Raw genomic sequence first — 27957 nt, 5'->3', positions numbered from 1 at the left:
TTAGTGAACTTCTTGACCAAGACAAACAAACAAACAAAAATCTACTCCTGGAGATGTTAGGTTCATGTAGCCGACACTGCAGACCAAAACATGGCTGAGAGGTGCTAGTGACACCAAGAGACGGGCCCACAGCTGCCTTAGAGAGCGAGCGTTGTCGTGTAACTAGGCCTCAGATAAGGCTACTTGGCAGAAGGAAATACAGAGAAACCACCCCGACCCTCCCCTGGGGAGCCTCGGGAGGGGGGAGCAGGGAGGGGAACAGGCCGTGGGGAAGGGTGAGCACAGAATGGGGGATAATCAGGCTCGAAACGTTTAATTGACTTATTGAGCTCTCTGGCAAGCTAAGTCACTAGGAAGCCTGTAGCAGTCTGGCTGGCAACGAAGAAGTGCATGTGGGCACCAGTGATGAGAGGCCTCCTGGGGGAAGGGAAATCAAAACATATCCTTACCCTCTCTTGTTTGAAATCTGCAAAAGCACCATCTGCATATTTCTGCTTGCTCAAAAGCTGTTTCCTCCTCTCCTGACGTTTGGCACGCTTCTGGAATTCCTCATTGTGAATGTTCAAGTGTGAGGTCAGCTCCGCTGTGCTTTGCAGTTTGCTATCACAGTGCTTACACTGGTAGGCGGGGCTCTGCAAGCGGGGGCCGCTGCCCAGAATGACGAAGTCCCTCTTCAGGTCCCGACTGTGGTGGTCAGTGTAATGCATACACAGCAGCTCCGCCGTGCTGAAAGACAGCTTGAAGCACTTGACGCAGCGGAACGGGAGCCACTCGATCTCCTGGGCCTCGCCTCCCTCCACCTCGGCTTTCTCGAAGCTGCCTCTCTCCTCCTCTTCCATCAGCAGCGGCTTCTCGTGCTCGTCGGCGTAGACGGCGGTGAAGTAGCCGCCCAGCTTGCTGGCGTGCTGCTTCTTGGGGAACACCCCCGGGTGGCGCTTCATGTAATGGGACACGATGCCCTTCTTGCTGAAGGACTGGAAGGAGCACAGGGAGCACTTCTTCTTCTCCACGGCCCGCCGGAGCTCCTCGCTGAGCTGCGGGGAGTCGTCCTTGGGCGGGGACGGGATGATCACCTTGTTGGGCTTGTCGCTGATGGTCCTGGAGGCCGCCAGGCAGTGCGTGTAATAGGCGTCGATGTCGTGGCGCTTCTGGTAGTGGGCCGCCAGCCCTTTGCGGATGGGGTTGGTGTAGGCGCACAGGGCGCACTTGAAGAGGTTGTTCTTGCCCTCGGGCTGGGCTCGCACGTTGTTGTGCTTGATGCGGTAGTGCCTGGCGATGCCCTTCCTCGTGGAGCAGAAGTACTTGCACAGCTGGCAGCGGAACACCGTGTGGGAGACCAGGTGCGAGGTAGAGAAGTGAGACGTGGACACGGGCTCCTCTCCCACCTCCTCCTCGGTGACGGACACCTGGGAGGGGCTCACCTCAGTGGTCATCTCGGGCTCGAGGGAGACTGGCAGCTTCGGGGGCGACTGGGAAAACACATCAAATTCAGGCTGATTGTGATACTTCTCGTAGTGGATTTTGAGCTTCTCCAAGGTGCCGTGCGTGTACGGACACAGTTTGCAGCGGTAGGCGCCGTAGCCTTGCTTGAAGATCCTGCTCGTCTCCTCCACGTCGTTCTGGGCGATGTCGGCGGACTGCTCCACGTCGTGCACGAAGTCCTCGGCGGTCACCTTGATGGCCGGGTGTCGCTTCTGGTAATGGGTCAGGACGCCGTGGATGCGGGTGTTGATGTACGGGCAATGCCTGCATTTGTAGACGGCGCCCGGGTTGATGTCGATGTCCTGGGCGAAGTCGGCAGCCTTCACCTTCATGCCAGGGTGCTTCTTCCCATAGTGGGTGAGGAGGCCGTGCAGGTTGTTATACTCGGACTGGCACACGGTGCACTGGTATGGGGTGGACGATATGGCGGGGTTGGCGGAGGCCAGCTGGATGCTTTTCTCGGGGGAAAGCCGGGCGTCCTCCGGGCATTCGGCGTCCTGCTCGGGGAGCGGAGCGGGCATACTGTTGTCACAATTCAAGGGGCCCACCAGCTCTTCGGACGGAGGGATGACATTCTCGACGGCGTCTTTCTCCTTGATGATATCCAGCAGCACCGACTCGTCACCGTTCATGGCCCAGGGATGGAATGCTTGGTAGTGATTGGTGATGTCCCAGATGGACATGGCCTCGAAAACACAGTCTCGGCATCTGTACGTTTTGGCTTCGGCGGGCATGGTGAGAGAGGGAGGGGATGGGTCGGGCCCAGCCCAGAGTTTGGTAGCCATGTAAGTATAGTCAACATAGTGCTCCGGATGCCTCCTCTGGTAATGTAGGAGCAAACCGCTGGGCTCTGTGTGGGAGTAGATGCACCACTCGCAGTGGTAGCCAGCTTCTATCGAGCCGTCTAGAAATGCCCACCGCATGATGGACGTGACTGTGGCCTTCAGGGCAGGGTGGTCTTTCTTGATATGCTTCCTCAGTGCATAGAAGTAGGGGGAGGTATACGAGCACTGCCTACACTTGAGCGCTCGCAGTTTGGTTTTGTCCCGCTCCACGGCAGAGGGGGCGACAAGCACACAGCTGGCAGGCTTCTTCTGGTTGCGGTCACAGAGGCTTCGGATGGTGGCCGTGTGTTGCCGGATCACGTCCGCGTTGGCCTTGAAGTCTCGGTGCTTCTTCTGATAGTGAATGAGTACACCTTTGACCGTCCGGTTCCCGTAATCACAGTGCTGGCAAAAGAACATCTCATTCTCCACAGGAGGGCCGTCTCTCTCAGAGCTGCTTCGGTTCAGCTGTTGCATGGGGGCGGGTGGCCGGGGGGAGCCTTGGGGCCCCTCGGACCCTCTCATCATTGCAGCTGTGGGAGGAGCCTGTCTGATATATTTGGCAGTAACCTTTATTTCTGGGTGTCTTTTCTGGTAGTGGACAAGCACTCCCACAACTGACCGATTGCTGTAGGAACAGTGTTTGCAGTAGTAAAGCTCAGTACTGAGGTCTGGTGGCGGGGGTTGTGGGGGGGGTGGGGAACCCATGTTGGACATTTTGGGAGACATTGGAGCACCCACCTCAAATGATAATTGAGAAAGGGCAGAGCCCCTGTCCACAGACACCATTCGCATGGTTTTCTGGATCCTAAAGTAGGAAGCCTTTTCTTCAGGGTGTTTCTTCTGATAATGAACCAAGACAGAATGCATGTTGGGGCTTGCGAACGAGCAAACGTCACAATCGTAAACGACAACAGTGTTAACTGAGGGGTCCTTCTGATTTTCACATTCTGGAGTAAAGGTCTTTGAAGGAGTGCTTTTATTAAATGTAGCTGGCAGACCGCCACCGCGAGCCACGGGAGTGGAAGTCGCCATGCTCTTGGGGGCCGAATTCAGAATCTCCCTCAGCGTCTGGGATTCCGTACTCAGCCCTTCCTGCTGCTCCACGACGTAGCTGGAAAATATCATCGCGTTGTTAATCTTCACCGTGGGATGCATTCTTTGGTAATGTGGCATCAGGCTTCGGACATTCGGGCTCGTGTAGGAACAAAACCGACACCGGTAGATCAGGTCCGAATGGTCGAAGTTGAGTACATTCATGGCTTCTGGGTGGTGTTCGCCGTAGTGCTGCTGCAGGTCTTCAAAGTTGGTGTAATCGATGTAGCATTCCAGGCACCTGTACACTGCACTGTGATCGTTGGGGTCCAAGATGTACCTAAAGCTGAATTTAATGTACGGGTGCATTCGTTGGTAGTGGGTGCTGACGCTCCGGGCAGATTTGTTGTTAAAGTCACAGTGTTTGCAATAGTAAAGCCTTCCGGAGTCACCAAAGTCTGTGTTCTCGCTATTGTGCTCGGTTCCGTAGATAGGAGTCTGGGTGTTCAGCAGAGCGGTGTTGGCAACCTGGTGATCTTTCATGTTTGCTGAGGAGCCGTAATAATCCTCTTCGTCTTCAGACAGGGTGAGCTCAATCTCCGCGCCGTTGGTGGCGTTGTAATCGTGGGTGACGCTTCTGAAGTTGGGCTCCTTCTGGGGCTCCCCGGCATCTCTCGCCCAGATCTGCTGGGCCGAAAAGGAAGTGGCCACCTCCAGGACTGGCTCCGTCGGCTCTTCCTCCCTGTCCAACTCCACCTCTATCTCCACTTCGTTGTCGTCCTCTTCCTCCTCGTCGTCCTCCACGTTGATCACCGCGTCCTCCTGCTGCTTCGTTTGGTTAATTTTGCTCTGCAGGTTGCTGGCTATCTCGTCAATCCTAGTTCTCTTCTTCACGGGCGATAAGTCGAGGGGAAAGTCATTGGCGAGCTTCCGGGAGGCCTTAGCTACAAAATTGTTCTTGGAGGACAACCCAAGAATTGAGGTCTGGCTTTTCTTCACAGTGTTGCTGGAAGAGGGGTGGCTGTCTGTCTCGCTTTCCAGTGGCAGGCTTGAGGGCTGCCCCTCGAATTTTGGCAAGTTGTCGCAGAACGAGTGTTTGTGCTGCTGATGGACTCGCAGCCCTTTCAGAGTCGTGGTGGAGTAACTACACATGGTGCACTTGTAAGGGTGCAGGGGCGGGGCTGGCACGGGAGGCTGCGGCTGCTGCGTCGGTGCGGGCTGGGGCTGCGGCTGCGCCGGTACCTGGTGCGGCGGCTGTAGCTGCGGTGGCTGCGGCTGGGACGGAGGCGGCGGTGGCGGCGGCGGCGGCGGCGGTGGCTGTTGCTGCTGCAAGGGATCCAGCAGGACTCCCGACTTCCTCCCGTTGATGCTCGAGCCCTCGTAAGACACCACACCTTCATTCAGCGAAGAAGAAATGCTCTCACTCTGGGAATTCACGGCATCCCAATCTGACGCTGTACCCGTGTGACACTGTTTGTGAGCGCCGAGTTTTAACGAGCTCTTGCAAGTAAACGGACACTCGTCACATTTATAGACGGCAGTCTTTCCGGACAAGTGGATGTTTTCTATGTGACGGGAGATGCTGCGTCGATGCATAGTGAGGAAAGGACAAAAGGGGCACTGGAACCTATTCATGAACCTTCGGAACGGAATCCCCTTGGTCTCCAACAATTTGTTGCCATCTGAGCCCATCAGCTGCTCTGCAGACATGCCGGAAGTCTGGTGATCCATGGCATTTAAGCCATTCTCGCTGTCTATTTCGTTCAACTCCTCATCAGAACTGGAGTCATTCAGCATGCTGTTAGTTTCCAGGTCGGCAGAGGAGTTGGTCATGTCAGCCATCCCGTAACGCGATCTCTCCGCCAAGTTAACCAGGCCAGAGTTGTGAGGGGACTTCGGCTTCATCTGCGGGTAAGACACGGGTGAAAACTTGGAAGCGGACGAGGAATTGGGTCTCATGATGGAGTTACTGATGGAGCCGCGGAAGTTGGAGACGTTAGCGCTGGGCATCTCCCGGCTGGCAGCATTCATGGACAGATAGGTGGAATTGGAAGTGGGGCTGGGGGCGCTTTTGTTCTGCACTTCGGGGAGGTTCGTCCCTTCTTGCTGCTGTCTGAGGCTGGAGAGGATCTTGACCATACTGCGATGCTTCTTCATCATGTGGTCGCACCAGCGTTCCCGGCGGGGGGTCTGGTAGCTGCACCACTCACAGCAAAAGTTGCCTCGAGACTTGGTCAAAGGCTTGACCATAGACTCCAAGATGCTGCGCTCCACGACCTCTGCCGGCAGTTCTTTGCAGGGGTCCTGCAGAGACACGGGTGGGACCACGGGGTCTGGCATTGGAGCAGGGGCAGGGAGGGGAGCCGTGGTCTCCTTCAAGTTGTTTTTGTGATACATTTTCTGATGCTTAATGATCCTTGCCCTCCTCGGTGACTTGTATGTGCAAAACTGGCAAGAGAAGACCTTTCCAAATCCCTCGTGCATCATGATATTATAATTTAAGGATCCGGGAACAGGGGGTCCCGCCGAACTCCCTTCAGCTTGAGCTCCGTGGACCTTCCTTGTGTGTTCGATGAGGAGGTTTTTTGACCTGAAGTAGCGGACGCAGAACTTGCATTGAAAAAACTTGTTTGTTGGTTTGGGATTAGGGGCAATATGCTGACCGTAATATCCTGGACTGTGGCCATAGTAGCTTCCGGTCCCCAGTGCGGTTGCATTTTGACCTAGAGAGAAAGCAGAAGGTAAATGAGAACAGAAAAGCAAACGAAAGAGAATTAAGAAATTCCATCATGCAAATCAATTTATCTTTTCAGTTATTCTTCATCAATAAACATCACATTCAAAAGGCCTAACGTCTCGAGATGAGGCCCTGAAGAGTATTAACGAAGCACTGATGAACTAGACATATTGCTTCTCGCAGGTGAAGATACAGCGTTTGGCTTTAGGAACAATACTCACCTCATGGCCATTAATGTTCCCTATAGCTATAAAAACACAAGTTCCACACGCTGCGATACTCATTCTAGAATTTTACCAGACACTCTCTTGTCCTCCAAATCGAAAGGGAACTGAGAAACATAAAGAAGCTGAAAGGGCAATAACCTAGGATGCTCCAGAAGAGAAACATGATGCCCAGACCACAAAAATGGCTCCCAAGGAGCAATAAACTTTGACAAAGCCACACATATCAAGAACCATGGCTACAGGCTAAAAGTAGATGAGCACCATGAAATAAATCGGATATGCCGAGATTCTTCAAGATTTACCTGATAAATCCTCTGCGATCGCAAATTCGTCCTTTATAGAGGAATACTCCACCTCTGTCTGATTACTGGCATTCATGGACCCGGATCGTGGCTCGTTAGCATTGTCTTCAGCAACATCAGTTGGCTGCAGAAATGCCGTGTGGACATCCTGAATGTGCGCCTTGAGATCTTCATAAGACGGGGCTCTGAAGTCACAGCCATCGCACTGAAGCACCTCCATGATCTGGGCCTACCTTCTCACATTAGGAACCTGTGACAGAAGTCAGAACAAAGCCTCTTAAGAAATGCACTAACTGCATATCCCAAGTTGATGGGGCTACAAGTCCATTAACGGAAAAAATTCTAACATCGGCAGATTTCCGTTACTGAACTCTGCCAGTTGGAACACTGGCCAAAGACACGCAACCAGAGATAATAGGGACAATGTCCTTGACTCTGTAACTTCAAAGAAGGGGGGAAAGCCCAAATAAACATTTTCCAGTTTGATATAATAAACGTATCTTGAAATGCCATTTGTCAAGGAAACCCTTAAAAGTCTAACCATTTCAGTAGTTTCTGAATTTCTTGACTGAATTCAAATTTCTTGGTAAGTCAATACTGACTTTGATTCTGGCTTGGACCCATTTTTCTTTTGAACTAGACCCTTCTCAGAAGAGGATTGTCTGTACAGAAGAAAGGACAAATTTCAATCTTCATTAGCTGTTTTTAATTTTTTTTTTTTTTAACATTTATTTATTTTTGAGACAGAGAGAGACAGAGCATGAACGGGGGAGGGTCAGAGAGAGGGAGACACAGAATCGGAAGCAGGCTCCAGGCTCTGAGCTGTCAGCACAGAGCCCGACACGGGGCTCGAACCCACGGACCGTGAGATCACGACCTGAGCCGAAGTCAGCTGCTTAACCGACTGAGCCACCCAAGCGCCCCTCAATCTTCATTAGCTGTTTTAATATTCTAACACATTTCACCACCAAATGGTGAAACAGTATTGAAGTCTTGGAGTGGTGGTAGAGAGAGCTTTTATTATACCTTTTATCATTTGAATACCTTAACTGATATTGGGGTACACCTCTTTCCTCCTTTCCCCAAACAGTTTAGTCGTGTGTGTGTGTGTTTCATAAGCTAAATGGTTATTTTGCTTTTTACTACCTACCAATTATAACCTAACAGCTTCTCCAATCTAATTAGGTCATAAAGTATTTCTCATGAGATTCTCAAACAACCAACTTTATATGACAATCCAGTTTCTAGTTTAAAGTCGCACCTTGGTACCTCGATTTACATTAAGGTAACAGACACAGTTTTGAAGAGGGGCTTCTAAGTCATGACTTTCTCTTTTCCCACTTCTCTCCTTCACAAACATGAAGCGTATGCTTGAACGCAAAAAACTGTGAACCTGATGTAGAGTCAAGCAAAACTTGCCCGGCTCCCTTCATTCTGGTATTCACTGTGTGACTGAAAGACATAGATGGCTTCACATTAATTCAATGGAAAGGCTCACCATTAAGAAGTTAAAAATGTATTAGAAGGTGCAGTTTGCCCTATCTTAATATATACCTTGAGTTGAGATACCCGGTTATTATCTTAATCGGTGAGTTAACTTCATTGGGCTCACCGCAAACTCTACTGAATCACCGTAATCTAGAACCAGATGTCCAAGAACTAAAGCTGTAGCCAAATCTCTCTATACTTTTATTGTACAGCAAGCTTCTATACTTTTCTGGCAAAAGGTAAATTGTTTCTGCAGGGGGAACAAAGTCTAGTGATATGTCAACGTGGAGAAAGGAGCCATTGCGGGCGGATTTTCTATGAAAGAATGCTCCTGCTGATAGCCTGCTAAAATAACTTCTGGCAAGTCGAGCTCTGGACAGACTGAGCTTGCAGAGTGAGACACAGATATTTACCTCCTCTTCTTTCACCCAGCAATTTATCCTTTTTCAATAAACACTGAACTGTGCACCAGAGTCTTTTCAGCTAACTAAGTCTCAATATTCCAGATACACAAGCTTTTATGCCTAAGCACCAACCCAAATTGTGTGGAAGAGGTTGCTATCAGCTCTGGATCAAATTACAGCAGTCACTGAGGCCCCACCCCACTTCTCCTTTCGCACAGTCCATTAGACCTGAAAACAAATTTTTCCATGGTGCAGACGACTCCTGCATTTAGAACACTTCACAGAAAAAAGCAGATCATCCAGTGTGCACTCCCCATCCCCCAAGCCTAGCCCTTTCATCTCAGCCAAACAAGCCACAGCTCTGCTGAATGTGTTTATCACACTTTCAAGAGATATGAGCTCCTGCGTCACTGAAGCTCTAAGACTCACTAAGCTGCCCTAGTCCTCTGAGCTTTAAGGAGCAGCCATTTTAGCTCAGAGCTTCTCCTCCGTGCACAACATGGCTTCTCTGGGATTCTGCTAGGCTGACAATCAGAAATGAGCAGTAGAAGAACAGGCTGGGCTCCTCCTATGCTCTTCTCCTCCCAACAAAGAATGAACTGTTTTCATTGCTTTCCGAAAGGCAGCACCTTTCTCCTCCTCAAATGTCATTCACCAAGATCTCGGAAGGTTCTTTTATCCCATGATTGATAAGCTTGTTCGTTAGTCCCAGCAGAGCACTGGTAATTGCAGGACGATATCCTGGACCAGACCCTGTTCCACAGGAGGATTTGGGGGTGGGTTGGGGGGACCTCCAGAATGCCTTGGCTTCTTGGGAGTCGTCCTTCCACACACAGAAGACATACCATCCGACTCTGCTTGCCAGATTCCAAAGTCTAATGACCTTTGTTAATCACCAGCCAGTCTGTCTGCATCAGCAGACCCTGCCAACAGACACACCCTTCAACACAAAGGCTGTAGCTATTCCTTTTAAAAGAGGTTCTCTGAAAGCTCCATTGTGTAGCCCGAGAGGAAAACAAAATCTCTTCCCTTCAAAACTTCAAGCCTTTAGAAATAATGCAACAAAAGGCTTTCTGCTGTGTGTCTTTCGGAAATTTTGAGACTGGTTTGCACAACATCAACAAAAATTCTGGTCCTGCACAAGGAAAGGAGGGCACCTTCAGCATTGAGTCATCCACCCGGAGATGAAATTCATCTCTCTGTGCAGTTCTCTTAATATCTTGGTGTCTTCTGAAGCTGTTATCAAGGATTCTAACTTCGCTGGATGCAAACACAAACCAACAGCCTCCTTGTTCTGCTACAAAGGAGATTAAAGGGTTAGGAGATCAGAAAAAAAAAAAAAAAAACCACTGATTTGGAAAAAGAAGAGATGATGAAAGTGATTTCCTAATGGGTTCTAGCTTTAATGTTGTTGCAGTCTCTACCTCAAAAATAGCTCAGAGCCTTAGAAGAGGTTAATCTCCAGGCTGCCGAGAGAACCAGCGTCAGGTACAGCTGAATGGCCCTCAATCTGATGTCTGCATCACGCACGGAAATGAGGACGGAGCCTCCTTTGAAAGCCATTTTGCCTTTGTGTACACATTTCTCCTGAAGACGCTGACAGAAGAAAACAGAAATTTCCAGCAGGGCCTAAACAATCAAAAGAAACAGAAACTTGATGTGCTTATGAGACGGAGGGCACGCACACGTGCAAGAAGTGAGAGCAGGAGGAGAAGAAGGGAATGGGGGAGGCACACAGACAAAGAGAGCCGGACGTGAGGATGACCCATCCATCAAGCAGACTATGTTTTCACAGCAGATGGTAATCCTCTGAGAAACCAACAACAAGGAAAGAGATGAGAAGTTAGCTCTGCGTATCTGCCTGTTTCATCCACCCAGCAAGAGGAGCAATACTGAAACACTAAACTAGACACTGATCTGCTACAAAATGATGATTTAAAGCTAAAAGCCCTGATCTCCTACCTACTTACTTCATTTAAAAACACAGTCATAATGAGATTAGCAATACTTTTTTTTTTTTCCTCACTGACCCAATCAGCAAAAGCAAAAGCAAAAGAGGAAGCTTCAGAACTAACTAAAAAGAAATGCCATTTCAGAAGGTCCTGGGGTGAATCTACAAATCAAACAAGCCCCTCCATCTCCTGCCCCCAATGCAGGATTTCCAGGCCCCTCAAGGTCAAACGGGTGTCAATGACTAGACCCTAACACCACCCTCGATGAAAGCTGCCCTGGTAACATGGATTCATTCTCGAATAACCTAGTGCCTAAGTGATTAATCCTCTCAACACGCACGAAGCCCCTAGACCATTCTAATTATTCATTACTCTTCAGTACTACTTGTTATTGGTGACTGGTTTTGTTCCATTTACATTTCTAGTTTGGGGATTTCAAAAGGTGGGGTTTGGATGAGAAACCCTAAATCCAAATTTCCATATCTGATAAACTCCTAAAGACATATTTAAAGAAAACCCAGAGGTCTTGCTCAGGATTTGGAATACACACAAGAGAATGGGGAGAGGGAGTTGCTCCGTCAATTACACTGCCTGCCCACCCACTTTCTGTGCTCAGAACCCCAGGGATCCATCATGCCTCCGCGAAGGCCAAAGGGGGCAGCTTTCCCACAGTTTGACTGCGTGTCCTTCCGGCTCATGGCCCAGACATACCTGGAGAGGGGGAGGCATCTTTGATGGCTCACAGTGTTCTTCCAACCTAGGTGACCATCAACCCTCGGCCAGGGCAGCTTGACGAACACGCTTCCCTAGGCCTGCACGGCCCAGGAGCAGAAACATGGTCTTCAAGTCAAAATCCCAACTGTCTCCAGGAAGTGCCCAAACTAACATGTGCAGGCCTTACCCAGATCAAACCTGTTCTCTGATGAAGGACTGTTGACCAGAAATAAAGCTGTGAGGCACCACAGCCACGGGGATTCAGTAGCAACTAATTATAACCTTCAAAGCCTTTGAGAAATAGAACCAGAGACACCATAAGGTGCTTTTCCTCTGTCCACTCCAGAAACCTAGTTTCATTTATAAGGCACTGAGCTCCCCAGTTCTCCGGAATCTCAAGTCTGATGAAAGGTTTTAGTTAGCACCTGTTGTTTGTGCTTCTCTTACTTTCCAATGAATGGAAAAACCAATTATCCAAGGCCTGGTAGTGGAATGCATAAACTCTGGAATAGTTCAGCTAGAAAAACAGAAACATCAAGAACCTAAAGATCATTCCACAGATACATTTGCAGATCAGAAAAGGCTGATACAATGAGGTCAAGGAGCTATGGCATGTGTCAGGACATTAACATTTCTAATTATGAGCCCCGGCACTACCATGGTTTGGTAGGAAGGAAGGACTTTCATGCTTAGGCTGAAAAATGGGGGGAAACCACTAATTCATCCACTTGAGAATGTGGGCTGCTGTTCTTAAAGCAAGGCGTATTCTACATCACTACTTATCATTTACCCTTGTCGTGGTCAAAGTGGGAGTTCTAGTAATTTAAAAATCTTTTAAAGCATCTTTACAAACAGGACTGGACTGAGAAATTGACGTAAAACTTCCTTTCAGGACCGAGAACAGTAGTGATAGGATCAAACTGACAAATACAAATATGGAATCTGTGTGTGCGTGTGTGTGTGTGTGTGTGTGTGTGTAATAATTAATTTTACTGATTTAATTTGACCTCAGAGATGGGTGTGTGCCCTCCAAATTTAACAGGGACTCTGTCTATTAGAGCAGAATCAGCACCTTCCAAGTAAGTCCAAATGATTTATGTACTCCTCCCATGTTCTAGTTAAAAATAAATAAATAAACCCACAAAATAAACCAACAAAGAACTTCTGACAACAAACTACCTCCATCGATCCCACAGCATTCGGTACTACCATAGATCCTGGCTCACCATGTGGTGTCTTCAAATGTCCTATCAAATGTTTATACTGTTTGCTACATGATCTAAGCAGTTCTGTGTACTCTTGGCAATTCACCACACTAATGAAAGGTTTAACATATCAGGGAGGATAAATAATTAAGGAATTCAGAAGGGAGACACAGCTGTTCTTCAAAACCAAATTTTCAGAAGAGAAAGGATTAATTTGCAATCACATATGTAACCCCCAATATGATACTGAATTTAAATAGTAGCAGAGAAATACCATGAGACCCTGAGTCCTGCCAATGTACGTAGCCTCTGTTCTGTGTGGTCAGCCCGGTCCATCTGTGGACCTCGCACATGAGCGCAAGTCTGAAGCAGGCAATCTGCAGATGAATAGCCCACTCAATCTCTGGCCCACGATGGTACGTTTCAGGGTATCTCTCGCTTCAGCTTTGTTCTGTGTAAAGTTTGCAAGTATCACCGGACATGTTGAGTAATATTTCATAACAGACACCTTTGGGATCATCATTAAAATGAGATGAGCATCTAGGGATACAATCTAAATGACTAAAAAACTGTCAGATATGTAAATAAGAAGCAATTCTGGCTGAGTGACCTGTTATGAAAGCAGGTAGTGAGTGTCTAACACAGAAAGAGATAGTACATACCTTCTGGAGAATTCATGCATTCCTTTGCAATGATATAAGGCTAATTGAGGCCAACAGGCCAATCGGCAGCCTGCCAGCTCTCCTGTCCTTAGAAAAGGAAGCGTGTGATTTGAACAAGGAGATAAAAGAGGAGAGAAGGGACTAGAAAAGAAAGGGAGGAAGCAGGGTGGTATCTCAGTAGCTTTAGACTTCATTGTCTGTGAAGGGGGACCTGCAGTTCGCTAGATAACTCTAATTCTGAGAAGTGTCCTGACAATATTCTCCTTGAGAAACAAAACAAACCAAGACGCCTCCTCACACTAAAATTCTCAAAACACAACCGTGACAAACACGATCTCAGCTCATCTTGTTCTTCCACATGACGGAAAGCCATTCTCGGTGTTGAATGAATTCTCTGAAATGTCATGGGCCCATCAGGAAGTTCCTTGGAAACTTTGAAGCCACTCTTGCCCCCGCACTGAGAACAAGAGATAACGGATTTCTCTCCTGGAGAGCCAGTCCTCACCCAAACGGCAGAGACAGAAAATCACGGTGTTCCTTTATAGACTCTTCAGAATGCTGGCTGGGTTTCTACAGACACTTTTCACACTACAAGAACTCTCATTATAAAAATTGTAAAATTAAAGGGAAGTTGCAGATATGCTGCTGGGTCTTCATTACAGAACTGATTAAGACGCAGAGTAAGCAGAAGCTGCAGTAAAACTCATCTTGCACCTCAGGAAAGACCAACCCATGCATCGAGTACCTCCTCTGTGGGTTTGAAAGCTTGACTGACCTCAGGCGTTGGGTATGCCTTCGTGGCCGTAACTGTTTCTGGCACAGAAGGTCTGGCCAACCACACAAAGTCTAAATTCCACAGTTTCAGTGAATGGCTCTAGAAACCATTTTAACAATTCACCTTGTTCTCTATTACCACTCAGAGAAAAACAAATCAAAACCAAAAACTGGGGTATGGCTGTTGACTTGTGGAGGGTAGAAGAAAGCTTTGCTGCAAGAACTCTTTTATTTGGGGAAAAGCCCACAAGAATCCCAATCTAATGCCTCAGAGACTCATTCATTGCCTTATGTATATGGTTTGCTCACAAAATTCAGACAAGTCGCTTCTTTTACATGCGAATTTGTCCAAGTTTGCTCATACCAGTATGGCACACAAGGGCCAGATCCAAGCACTGCAATGACCTTCCCAGCCTAACTTCTTATATCTGACAAAACTGACTATACAAGCCTGACACTTGGGTCTGTCTGTCTTTCTCCAAACCCTGCTTCCTGATCTAACTACCCCATCAGGATGAAAGCCCTAAGCAGATTGCTTTCTAGAAAGATAAACAATGGCTGGGCTTGTGTGGATCATGAACACTTCGAGATCCTCCTACCCAAGGACACCGTGAGCTGCCTTTTTTTCCCCCTTCTTAGCCTCCACCTATATAGCAGAAGCTATCAGAGGCTGCTGTCCTTCCTCCTTAGTAAACTAACCAAATGGCCCATTCATATTCATTGGTTGTTCCAACAAATTGATAGAATCTTATAATAGGAAACACACAGTATGTGTTTCTGTATGGAACTGGCAAATACCAGGAATTAGTAATGTTTTTTTAAAAAAAAATGATAGGCAAGCAATTTCTTTTCCCTTGTAATCTCCAATCAACTTTCAGCAAGTAAGTTTACTCCTAAAAATCACTACCCCTCAAGAACTTCTAAACAGAAAGTTAAGACATTTGTTTGCCAAACCCAAGAGTAGGATTTATCACCATGTGAAAACACAAGAGTGCACCAGTACTCAGCCAAGCCCCACATTCCATAAAACCTTAATAATAAATCTCATTTTTGCCCAACAAATTTGGCTTTTTCAGCTTACTCACTATTGGGCTGCTCTAAAAAAAAGAAAAAAAAAAAAAAAAAGATAGAAAGAAAAAAAAAAGATAATACAGAAATGCCTATCCAGCAAGTAAAAGAATTTGTTCCCAGCAGGTGTGAGAACTCTGCCTGCCACCTTCACCTTAAGCAAGTCTTTCAAAGCCTTTACTTGGGCATTTTGCTAAATGAAGAAATCAGATTATACAAAAAGGGAGGGTTGTATAAATTTTCCTTCTCATCTCTGAAAGACTTTTTTTGACTTAATTCACTCTTTTACTTTTATTACTATCCAGAAAATAAACGTCCAGTTTTGTATGGCTGACTCCTCATCACTGAAGTTCTATCCTCCAAGAGGCATTCCCTGACAACTCTAGCATTTGTCTACCTAACATTTGACCCCATGAAAGTGAGCCCCCTCTCCACAATGCTCACCACACTCACTTTCTATCACATTCCGCTGCTTTACTTCCTTCACTGTTGACATGATTACCTATTTGTGGTCTGTCTCCCTCCTCTAGAACATAAGCACCCTGAGAGCAAGTCCATTCCTGTCTATTCATACTGGTATCTTCAGCACTGGGGACAGCTCACACAACGGGTTCAGCAAATGTGTTGAATGAATGGAAGAATCAGAGATTCTGAAGGATAAGATTCCAACCAAACATTAAAAGATTAGTCATGGGAGTTATATTCTTTTACTAACCCCATGTTATCACAGAGTAGCAGTGGTCCCAACCAGGGGCAATTTTGCCTCCCTCCCCCACTCCTCCACCACCACCATCAAAAACCCCAGTCCAAGAGTATTTGGCAGTATTGACAGACATTTTTGATTCTGGAGGGTGGGGTGCAACTGGCATCTAATGGGTAGATGCCAAGGATTTTCCCCACCACAAAAGAACAATCTGGTCCAAAATGTCAATAGTGGAGAGGTTGGAAACCTTGTGACAAGAGGTCTGTGTTATTTTCAGTCTTTGTATATAACCCACCTGCTTTTGTAATCTTTCCAATGGGGTCCTGCCTGGGGTATCTCTGACCGAGATGATCAGCAAATTCTCTCCCAGCACAAAGATTTTATGATGCTATGGTTCTAAATGACCTAGGTAGCCTTCAGGTTATAGATCACAAGTTTTTATAGTTTTATTTTTTTCTGATTTGGGTATTTTACTAAAAATTTCTCAAGAAAAATGTATGATTAAGATGAGTGTGGGGTGCCTGGTGGCTCAGTTGATTGAGCGTCCAACTTCAGCTCAGGTCACGATCTCACGGTTTGGGAGTCTGAGCCCCACATCGGGCTCACTGCTGTCAGCCCAGAGCCTGCTTCTGAACCTCTGTCCCCTTCTCTCTCTCCCCCTCCCCAACTCATTCTCTCCCTCTCTCTCTGTCTCTCTCTCGTCAAAAATAAACATTAAAAAAAAAAAAACTTTAAAAAAAGGTAAGTGACTGGGCCACCTTTCTTTAGTGATAAGGCCCTTGCACTGTTGATGATCCCATGAGCTTTGAGCATAAGGGGTCAATGTCATTAACAGGGTCAAATTCAACACTTAACATGTGGCCTCCAACTAAAATTTCTGTGGAAAACACGATGCACATTTTCTCCTCTTTAATATGTAAAATTATCTTCTTTCAAAGTGATTGGGCCCCAGACTAGTCAAAATCACTCTTCCGAGGACAAGTAATGTGTTCCTTTGGTTCTTATACCCCCAGGGCCCAGCACAGGTCTGGTCCTGATGAGATTTACGGTATGCATGCATGTATACATGCCTACTTCCCAGGAGAAGATTCGCCGGTGGTACCAACCGATAGCCAAACTTTTAACAACCTAAGCAATTCCAGAGAACCTTCCATGACCAAAAGAACAAAACTTCACGCAATACAATACTTCTCCTCCACTCCAACTCATGCATGAAACTCAAGAAGCCACATCATGATAATTAGCTGCCTACTGGGGTACAAGGATTTCTAAGCCTTCTCTTATCCCTGATTTGAGTAAGTGACCATCATTCTTTTCCTCATCATCCATAGGGAAAGTGCTCTGGCTGCATCATTCCACCCATATAATTATAACACTGTTAAGCTCCGCTGAACTGATGTGACACTTGGCATCATCACCTGGGGCTATTCTTGAGACTACTTGGTTGCCTTCCCTCCACAAAAAAAAAAAAAACTTTTAATTCTTGTTTGCAAAGATTCTAGAAAGCCTGAGGAAAAATTCTCCCCTATAGCTCAAAACTATATAAACATTTTCAGTGGAGGGAAGTATAACAAAATTAGGTAGGAGCAGAATTTCCTCTCCTTTGTTTCCCTGAAAATATTGAAACAATATATTACTCGTGCCTTCCTTAAGTCAAATTGAAGAATTCACTCTAAGAAGTTAATAACCTCTAGGCTCATAATGTCCACTAGAGAGGGGATCTTAAAGAACAGATAGTTCAACTTGGTCCAATGTCTTCACTTTTTAGATAGGGAAACTAAGATCTCACAAAAAATAATCTGCACAAGGCTTATAAAACACAAATTCTCGGAAGCCAGAAAAAAAAAATACATCTTTTGAATTCCATCATTTGAAAGTTTGAGTAAAGGCACTCTATAAATGTTACTCAGTTTGTTAATAGCTATTCACACTTAAAGTCCATGCCATGCCCCATATATTCTCACTAACAAGAGCTTTCATTCACTGGGAAGGCAGTCTCCAGAATAACCTCCAGTGTTTCCTCTGTTCTGAATTCTACACTCAGGAGAGTAACTGAAAAGGTGCAAAATCCATAGTCTGCAGTTTGACTGTTCAAAGACCTTCTTAGGCATGCAAACAGTGTGTTCCTACTTTGGAAACACATTTGGAAGACCGAAAGTTGCTGACAAAGGTATACACAGAAGAACAAGAGCTATAACACTGAATTATCTTTCTTCAGAATCCAACCTCATGGAATCAGAACAAGGTTACGTAGTAGCTTTATGCCTGCCAAATCTACCCCATGAGGAACATCGTCTTGTTTCTTATGGAAAATGTGCACTGCCAACAAAGTCACTGAAGAGGCTGGCTGAATGAGTCTTAAGGGTATCTGGAAATATCAGGGTCAGTTCTTTTAAAATGGGAAGGAGAAGAACAGTCAGTCCGACAAATGGCTGGCAAGGAAGCCAGTCTTCTCATAGCACATCTAGTGGTGGCTCGGACCAATAATTCCAGAACATTGTTGATACCAGATTTTACTTCAAGTTATATATTATATTCTGAAACCAGCCACAACGTGGAATATTTTACCACATTTACATATATACGTATGCACGTATTTGTCATCTATTTATCTATATTCCTAGTAGACATCTATACTCCTGTATTGGATATTAAAAAAGCTAATGTAGGGGCCCCTGGGTGGCTCAGTCGGTTGGGCGGCCGACTTCAGCTCAGGTCATGCTCTCATGGTCCGGGAGTTCGAGCCCCGCGTCGGGCTCTGTGCTGACAGCTCAGAGCCTGGAGCCTGTTTCGGATTCTGTGTCTCCCTCTCTCTGACCCTCCCCCATTCATGCTCTGTCTCTCTCTGTCTCAAAATTAAATAAACGTTAAAAAAAAAAAATTTAAAAAAAAAAGCTAATGTATCAGAAAGGCTGGGAATCATCTTTAACTTTTTAAATATTCTCCATAAAGTGTCTCGTACAAAAGGTCGCTTATTGTAATGAAGAGAATGGCTTAGAGATCAAGAAGAAACTGAGATGTCTAAGTTTTTTCATGATTTCCTTTCAATACTGTTACACACATTTTGAAGGTCCAAGTAATTCCCATTACTTAGGACAATGATTCTCAAAGTGGGGTTCCTAGACCCAGCCCAGCCTCAGCATCACCAAAGAACTTGTTAGAAATGCAAGTTTTCACACTCCTCTCCAGACTTAATGTGTCAGAAACTCTGGGGGTGGCCCAGCAATCTGTATTTTAATAAGCCCTCAGGGTGATTCTGAGGCTCACTCAAGTCTTAAGATTAAGCTCAAATCCTTCTTCCTGTATGAAACCATCCCTGAGACCAACTCTACAATGGTCCTTCTCCAATGGACGGGGAACCTTACTAATAAATGCCGTTGATTGAATGAATACAATAATAGCTATAGAGTCTTCCAAGAGCCTAAGAGAGGACCAATGTTTACAAATATTTCACTTCTTTTTTGGCAATTAGTGGGAAAAGACTAAGTTGAGGAATCCAGCATCAGAAGCTATTAAGGGCACATTAAGAGGCAGAGTTCCTGTCTTTGAAACAGTGAATATTGTGGCCAATACAATGCTCAGATTGATGTTCATCTCCCTTAAAAACTTCCGAACAGTTCATGACATGATGTCCTTGATATTTGTAGAGAGGGATGTGGAGATCCACAAAGGAAAAAATTGTGGAGTACTTTATCCAGAAAATACTAAGAGCTCAGTAAATCCTCAAAACCCTAGACTCTTCCATGATAGGAGGCTTTCGGGATAAACAAAATCTTATTAGGAAACACCTCCAAACTTGGAGTGGTTATTTGATTTCGCACTAAAGCTAGAGTACAGGGCTAAATCTGCAGTAAGAATCAACATCTGAAAACACAGATGTGTTTGGAAATCCCTCAAAGGAAGGATGTGTGCTTTAAGCTAACCAAGGGACTCCCAGAAAAAAATGGTGGCTAATTGTCTCAAATTGCAAACAAAGGCTTGGCTGAAGGGAAAAAAAGAGGACAACATAAACAAAGGAAAAAAAAAAAGTTTGGCAACACCAAAATGACAGATCAATGGGGCCCTCAAATCAAAAGCAGGACTTAAAGCTTAGATTCATAGAATTCAGAGATAAAATTTACCAACTGTGTCTTGCCCAGGAACCTAACCAGAAGACCACAGCAGACTACTCAAGGGGTATAGAAGTTAAAACGACCCATCAAGACCTAAACTCAGGCTCTGAACACAGAATTCAGCAGGACTTAAGGAGAAAATTTAAAGAGATATTACCTTTCCTACTTGGGGGCCAAGAGCAGGTTCAGACAGTTATGTTCCAATCAGAGATAAATTAGAAAAAAATGAGCTGAGGTTTAAAAAGAGAGAGAGAGAGAGAGAGAGAAACAGTATGGAAAAGACCAATGAATAATCTATTTTGAAAGAACAGGGCACAGATGAAAATTACACACAACAATTAACAGAGATACTATAAAAGAAGAGATCAAAGATAAGATGATAAGACATCAGAATGAGATGAAAGAGGAGCTGGCAATTGAAGAAAGAAACTGACAACAAAAATAGTATCATTGAAGAACCAATAAATATATTAAAGTAGTAACAGACAAATCCACAAACCAAAAACAAAGTTGATGATGTGGAAAACAGTCTTCAAAAACCTACACAAAGCACAGAGAAAAAGGACAAGTAGATGAAAGCAGGTAGAGAAGATGACAGATAAGAAGGTTTGAAAACAGAGATCCAACATACAGATAAAAGGTATTCTAGAAGTAGACAGCAAAACAAAACAGAGCAAAACAACATACACTCGAATCTGTGATAGAAAATAATTTTGTTGAAATAAAGAAATATCTGTGGTTTGGGGAAAATGTAACAGAGAATCATCAAAATTGAGACATCCTGGTAGTTACAGAATTTCAAAGATAAACAATGGAAGCTATAAAATCAAGATATTTTAATATTGGTCAATTATACGGGGGAAAGTCTGGTCTTTGTGACAGGAACATTCAATGACAGAGAAGTGAAGGGATGTCTACAGAGGCTTGATTGAAAAAGAGAGAGGAGCATGTTGAGTAAGTTCCCAACTAACTTTGCAACCATGTTTAAAAGTAGTAAGAAAGCATTTTCAATCAGCAGTCAAGGAATGCAGCACTTACTAATAACTCTCCTTCAATATCTACTCAGTGATGGAAGATATCCAACCAAGAGAAAATTCAAAATTGAAATCTCAAGAATATGGAATGTAGAGGTAAACAGAGGATGTGAGCACTGAGTCCTCTTACATCCAGAACTAAGACTGAGTAATTAATAATAATTGCAAAACAAGATTATAATCCCTTCAATGCAATAACTATAATAACAATAAATTATTCCATAGAATAACAATAAAATTAAATAGAATTGGGAAAAATCCTTTTTAAAAAATGTTTTTAATGTTTATTTATTTTTGAGAAAGGGAGAGAGAGAGAGAGAGAGAGAGAGAGAGAGAGAGCGAGCACCAGGGAGGGGCAGGTAGAGGGGGACACAGAATCCAAAACAGGCTCCAGGCTCCGAGCTGTCAGCATAGAGCCTGACACAGGGCTTGAACCCACAGTCTGTGAGATCATGACCTGAGCTGAAGTCGGAGGCTTAACCAACTGAGCCAGGGAAATAAAATCCTCAAGGATAATAGCGGAAACAAAGAGGAAGACATTAGAGGATACATATAAGTGGAAGAATATCCTCAACTTTCATAGTAGAACATATAAAAATACTCGATATTGCTTCCTTCTGAAGATAATAAATCTCCCAGTAAAGATATAAAGCACATTAAAATTAAAAATTTAATTAGTGGGGCGCCTGGGTGGCTCAGTCGGTTAAGCGGCCGACTTCGGCTCAGGTCATGATCTCGCGGTCCGTGAGTTCGAGCCCCGCATCGGGCTCTGTGCTAACAGCTCAGAGCCTGGAGCCTGTTTCAGATTCTGTGTCTCCCTCTCTCTGACCCTCCCCTGTTCATGCTCTGTCTCTCCCTGTCTCAAAAATAAATAAAACGTTAAAAAAAAAATTTTTTTTAATTTAATTAGTAATAAAAATACAGACTATATAGATTTTAATTTTCTATATTAAAGTAAGAAAATGCTTTCTTACTACTTTTAAACATGGTTGCAAAGTTAGTTGGGAACTTACTCAAAGAGTTGGGAACTTAATCAAAGAGAACACAGACCATGTAGTAAAAGACAGAAGTCAAAAGAAATGGCACAGAAATATACTAGTAATTAAATTAACTAGTGTATATGTTATAGCAATAAGAGCAAGCTGGACAAATCCTCCTATGGAAAATATCCCGAGTAGATTAAAAAACAAACTCTTATTCCACTTGGTCTATAAGAGACACATAAACTAAAAAAGACAAAAAAGTTTGAAAGTAGTAATGATGTAAAAGACACATCAAGAAAAGGAAAAGTAGAGATCATGATAAATATTATTCAAAGTTACACTCACAAAAAAGCTTTTAAGCCTATCTTTAATTTTTACAGAAATTAAGGGTAAGAAGGAGAAAATATTCTCAGTAACGGAAAATAAATAATCATTGCAAAAAGAAAAACACTTAATAATGTAAAAAAGTACAATCCACCATGAAGATTTATCATGAACATTTACACTCCCTAACATCACCAAATAAATAAAGAAAATGGCAACAAATAAGAAGGAATAGGCATATGCACTTAATATATTAAATGAAGAAAGACAACTAAGAAGAGAATTAATAGAATTAAGTTCAGAGACACATTCCAAATTCTATATCCTGGACACAGAAAACACATTTTCATTTCAAGCAACTGTGGGGCATTACAAAGATTTTCAAACACCCATGGAGGTTTACAAGAGACTATCATGTCAGAATTAGGAGATAATAAATGACAAACAGAAAAAAAGTCCATCACTTCTACTTACAATGCAATAAAACTGGGAGAGGGTGGAAGGACAAAAACTTCCAAACACACTTGGAAAATTCTTTTTAACATTCTCCTAAACAACTTCTGGATTAACCAGAAATAAAAACTCAACTACAGAATGTGACTTTAAAAATGTTATGTATATAAAATATGGAATTTGGTAAAAGCTGTACTTAGAGGACATTTCATAGTTCTATAAAAATTGTGAATCAAGAAATAATAATTCTTATAAGAACCAAGAAATAGTACTAAATGAATTAAACATCCAATGCAAGTAAAAAAAAGAAGGAAGAAAAGTAGAAAAAAAAATGATTTAATTAAGATAAAGACAGAAAACCAAGAATTAAATTTAAAAAAACAATAAAACTGACCATATAACCACAATTTTTAAAAATCTAATACTGTTGGGGCACCTGGGTGGCTCACTCGGTTAAGTGTCTGACTCTTGATTTCAGCTCAGATCATTATCTCATGATTCATGGGATGGAGCCCTGACAGCAGGGAGCCTCTCTCTGCCCCTGCCCCATGCACAGTCCCCCCCCACCCCCCTCAAAATAAATAAGCTTAAAAATTTTAATCTTGTATAAAATTAAAACTTCTAGCTAGCCTAATAAGAAAAAAGGTGTGTGGGGGGTGGGTGAGGCACAAATACAGAGAATTAAGGATAAGAAGCAGAAAATATTCACAAATGTAAATGAAAATAAAGAAATTACTCTATACAACTCATAGTAATACTTGCAAACCTAAGTGCAACGGATGATTGTCTAGAAACATGTATTACCAAAATTAATCCAAGAAGAAACCATACGAATGGAAGACTAGAAAAGAGACAAAAAACCAGCCCAATCACAAGAGAGCCTTCAAAGAATCATTAAATCAGGTATTTTTGAAACTGGTTCAAAGCCTAGAGTCTTAAGAGTTTCATCAATGTATTTCCACAGCTAGTGTTAACACAAATAGCAAAGCTTGCTTAAAAACAATAATTATAATCATAATACAAGCAACCAATACACAGATAAATATTGAGGCAAGAATTCAGATAAAATCCAAGTGCACATTAAAGAATACTACTCCATGATCAAGTGGGATTCACTGCAGGAAGGCAGTATTTCAATACCAGAAAATCTATACTCTCCTACATTAAGAAGTCAAAGGAGAAAAAATAATGTGATCAATACAGAGCATACTAGACAGCATTTGATGAAATTCAGGATCCACTTCTAATAAAAATGGGTTAATAAGATAACACACACACACACACACACACCCACACACACACACACACCCCTCAGCTTCATGCTTAATGATAAAACATTAGAAGAATTCGAGTTAAAAACCAGACAAGGATTATCACAATTACAGAGCATCGTTGTGAAAATGCTAGCCAATGCATTTGTACACGAAAATAAAGTAAAATAACACTTGGAAAAGAGGAGATAGTTTCCAAAATTTATAAAAAAGGTAAAGGACCTGGATGTGGGCCCAGGTGAATAACACTATAACTTTCTACTTAATAGTTTAAAACTTTTTCAACAAGACTTTATTACTTGAACATTTAAAACACTCATCAAATGGAAAGCACTGTAGTGATTTGGCAGGATATTGGTTATCAATGGCTTTATTAGAGCTCACCTTACTAAAGATGTTAACTCTCCTACCAACCCTGGCATTCCTTTTTCTCCCTTGTTTGGGACTCTTTAGTAACCCCTTAAATCAGTAATCTTAGGGGCACCTGGGTGGCTCAGTCGACTCAGTGTCCAAATTCAGCTCAGGTCATGATCTCACAATTTGTGAGTTCAAACCCCACATCAGGCTCACTGCTGTCAGTGTGGATGGAGCCTGCTTGGGATCCTCTCTCTCTCTCTCTCTCTCTCTCTCTCTCTCTCTCTCTCTCTCTGCTCGTCCCCCACTTGCTCTCTCACTCTCTCTCTCACACACAAAAATAAACATTTTTTAAAAAATCAGTCATCTCAGATGAGCCATATCTGGTGATTTCAGGAATTCCCATCTTAAAGTCATGAAGATAATTTTTAATTGATTATATCCACATAAATTAAATTTCAAGCAACAAATTGCTCTACCTACACACTGAAAAATCTTTCAGTTCTGTGAAAAGAAAAATTACCCTTCATCTCCTTTAAGGAATTTAAGGTGAAAGGAAGACTGTGACAATGAACTCCTGAAATCAAAGTATGAAGCCCAACTCATTGTCTTTTCCTCATAACCACATGGAAAAAAATCTCAACATTGGTCTAAATCAGTGTTTTCTCTCAACTTCTCCTTGACCTCAGATTGACGTCCCTATAAATTCTTGGTTTCAATTCTACCCAGCAGCCTGATGTTTACCTGCCTTCTGTTCTTCACTATGTCTGACAAGAAAAAGAAGTTTCCATCTTCTGTCTGCCTTTCCCTTCCTCATCCCAAGAGGGGGACCCATCCTATCCCTCTTCCCTTGCTACAGTGGAAGACGTGCTCCCACTCTTCATATGCCAGGCTGATTCCTCAACTTGGGCCCCTGATCCAGTCCTCTCCTGCCTCATCAGAGAGCCCACCTGATCTGGATTTTCAATTTCTCTCTGAATATTAGCCAAGTCACTCCCATCTTAAAACTCACTTTCATCCAAGAGGAAAACCTACTCACACATACACAGATACATACAAGCACACCCACTCAACCCATGTCCCTCTGGCCTCTCTTCTTCCCTGGGGAAACAATACAGTTACAGTCCAAAATGCCTGGGGCTGAATCCCAATTCCATGATTTAGTAGCTATGTGAATCCTTGATGAATTACTTAAACTCTCCAAACCTCTGGGGCACCTTCGTGGCTCAGTTGGTTAAGCGTCTGACTCTTGATTTTGGTTCAGGTCATGATCTCAGGGTTTGTGAGATGGAGCCCTACATCGGGCTCTGCACTGAGCATGGAGTCTGCTTGGGATTCTTTTTCTGCCCCTCCCAGGCTCACGTGTGCTCACTCTCTCTCTTTCTCAAAATAAATAAACACTTGGGGTGCCTGGGTGGCACAGTCGGTTAAGCGTCCGACTTCAGCTCAGGTCATGATCTCGCGGTCCGTGAGTTCGAGCCCCGCGTCGGGCTCTGGGGTGATGGCTCAGAGCCTGGAGCCTGCTTCTGATTCTGTGTCTCCCTCTCTCTGCCCCTCCCCCGTTCATGCTCTGTCTCTCTCTGTCTCAAAAATAAATAAACGTTAAAAAAAATTTTTTTAAATAATAAATAAACACTTAAAAAATGAATAAATAAACTCTGCAAACCTCCATTTCCTCATCCATACGAGGAAATCCACAGCTCACAGGGTTGTTGTGTGCAATAATCTGGACAATGAACATAAAGCATTTGATATAGTTTCTGACATATATGATGGTGCAATTATAACTGCCATTACTACCATGAATCCCCCTTTTCACAGACAAACTGTTTTCCTGCTCCTTCTCCTTCAGTCCTCTACATCTGGCATTTATTTATTTTTATTTTTATTTTTTAATCTTCATTTTTGAGAAAGAGAGAGAGTACAAGTGGAGGAGGAAGAGAGAGAGAAAGTGGGAGACACAGAATCTGAAGCAGGCTCCAGGCTCTGAGCTGTCAGCACAGAGCCCAACGTGGGGCTCAAACTCACAAACTGCGAGATCACGACCTGAGCTGAAGTCAGAGGCTTAACCAGCTGAGCCACCCAGGCGCCCCTACGTCTGGCATTTATAAGTAGCATTCTACTAAAACAAATTCCCTATGGTCAGGAACAACCACCTTAGGGCCAATGAGAGGATACTTTTTATCAAACTGAATCATTACTTCCACACCATTCTCCACAAGAGCCATGCTCCCCTTTAAGTAACTCTCTTCCCTGGACACCTAAGACTCTCTCCACCCTGAGCCCCTTTCCCAGCACCACCAGTTTACATTCATCCCTCAGTCTCAGGTCAGCCCAGGGTTTCTCAACCTTGGTACCATAGGCATTCAGGGCCCAGATTATTGATTGGTTTGGGTGGGGACTGTCCTGGGCAATACAAAATGTTTGGCAGCACCCTGGCCTCTACTTACTAGATACCAGTAATGTCTTCATCCTCTACCCCCAACAACTCCAGTAGCAAAAACCAACAGTGTTTTCCACTGGCTGAAAAATCATCTCCAGTTGAGAAACCCTTTCTCTAGAAAGCCCTGCCTGGCACTTCAGGCCTGGGGTCAGTCCCTTTCTAGATGTCCCTAAATCTCTCAAGCATTTTCCACAGAGTACCACCTGCTTAATTTCCTGTCTTCCCACACCATACTATGAGTTCCTTGAAAGCTAGGACTATGTATGTTTCAACCCAAGCCTTGGCCAATGACTGGAACCTACATGCTCTCCTTCCTTTACTTGGAAGCAAATTTATTATGAGACATACTTTAACACAGATTTTCAAGGGGAAAAAAAATCCATGCATACTAAATATAAACTTTAATTGTAACAAATGCATCCTTTTTGAGAATTATAAAGGTGGAGAAAAGTGTGTCTTAGTACCCAGGAATAAGGAATCAAGCTGGGCTGGTGGGCTGTGTGCATGTACATTTGTGTGTACATGTGTGGAGGGGTGTGCTGACAGAGAAGTGGAGATTAGAAATAGAGATTTCAGCCTCAGCCCCATGTGGCCTTGAGCTAGGGGCCTTGTGGCTGGAAGCCATCCTAAGGGAGATCAGCAGGACCCTCTGCTGACCTCTTTCCCTCTGTATTCTCAAGCACAAGGCATCTCCTTCCTTATCTCAATGCTGTCCTTGTCTTAAGACTTCCCAGCTGATCTGGAGGGTTTTTTTTTTTTAACTTAATGATATGTTTCTACCTTCATCCTCCTTTTCTCATATCCTTGTGTACCTGACCATGCTCCTTATACTGTTCCTGCCTCTGGCAATGAAATTTCAGACAAAGTAGAGTGTCCTTACAAAATACCATAAAACATTACTGCATTCCAGAAGACTGGTGTATTTGGGGGGATGAGAAATGTCAGGATTGAAAAGAACTAACTGGTCTCCCCAGACAGTTTATTTCTCCAGAATAACTAAAAAAAAAAAAGTCTTTAAAGACCCACATATGAAAGTAGAATGAGGTCACTGATGGCCAAGGTTCAACACAACATGGGCAAAGCTCTTGTCACCAAAGCTAAGAACCCCAGGCATCCAACTCTTTTGCCCACATTATAAAACCTGTAGTTCTCCTTAAGGAATTTTTAGGGGAAGTGTTCCTTAACATTTCAGATAAATGAAAAAATAAGTTGCAAAACAATGCATCGTCTATTGCTATTTAAATGACAATGGTAGTAACATGCTAGGATATAAACATAGGAAAAGAGAGGATATATGTCCCAAACCCCTAACAGAAGTTTTCTCTGTGGGTGGGGTTAAAAAGAACTTTCACTTTCTCTGAATTCCAAACTTCTATAATGTTTGTGTATGTTTTGGTTATTACAAG

General features: G+C 43.9%; 1 protein-coding gene across 6 annotated transcripts in view; it reads right to left on the bottom strand.

Annotated features, from left to right (window-relative positions):
- The window catches only part of ZNF462 (zinc finger protein 462), a 139753-nt gene that overhangs the window by 74484 nt on the left and 37312 nt on the right, over positions 1 to 27957 (bottom strand). For 4 of the 6 annotated variants that reach the window (XR_008424295.1, XR_008424294.1, XM_053908155.1 and 1 more), the window contains 2 exons: positions 6608 to 6857; positions 450 to 6064 (listed from right to left, as the gene is read on the bottom strand). Coding sequence is in view for 4 of the 6 variants with exons in the window: in XM_053908155.1 (XP_053764130.1) it covers positions 450 to 6064; positions 6608 to 6827 (5835 nt within the window). In the remaining 2 variants the exon portion in view is untranslated. Of the gene's footprint in view, positions 1 to 449; positions 6065 to 6607; positions 6858 to 13032; positions 13924 to 27957 lie in introns of those variants that run through there. The other 2 variants (XM_053908156.1, XM_053908157.1) reach the window with 2 other exon arrangements.

Source organism: Panthera pardus, unplaced genomic scaffold (genome assembly GCF_024362965.1).
Source record: "Panthera pardus isolate Hobbes unplaced genomic scaffold, ASM2436296v1 HiC_scaffold_20, whole genome shotgun sequence".
Classification (NCBI taxonomy): Eukaryota; Metazoa; Chordata; class Mammalia; order Carnivora; family Felidae; genus Panthera; species Panthera pardus.
This window is presented reverse-complemented; position numbering and strand designations above follow the sequence as displayed.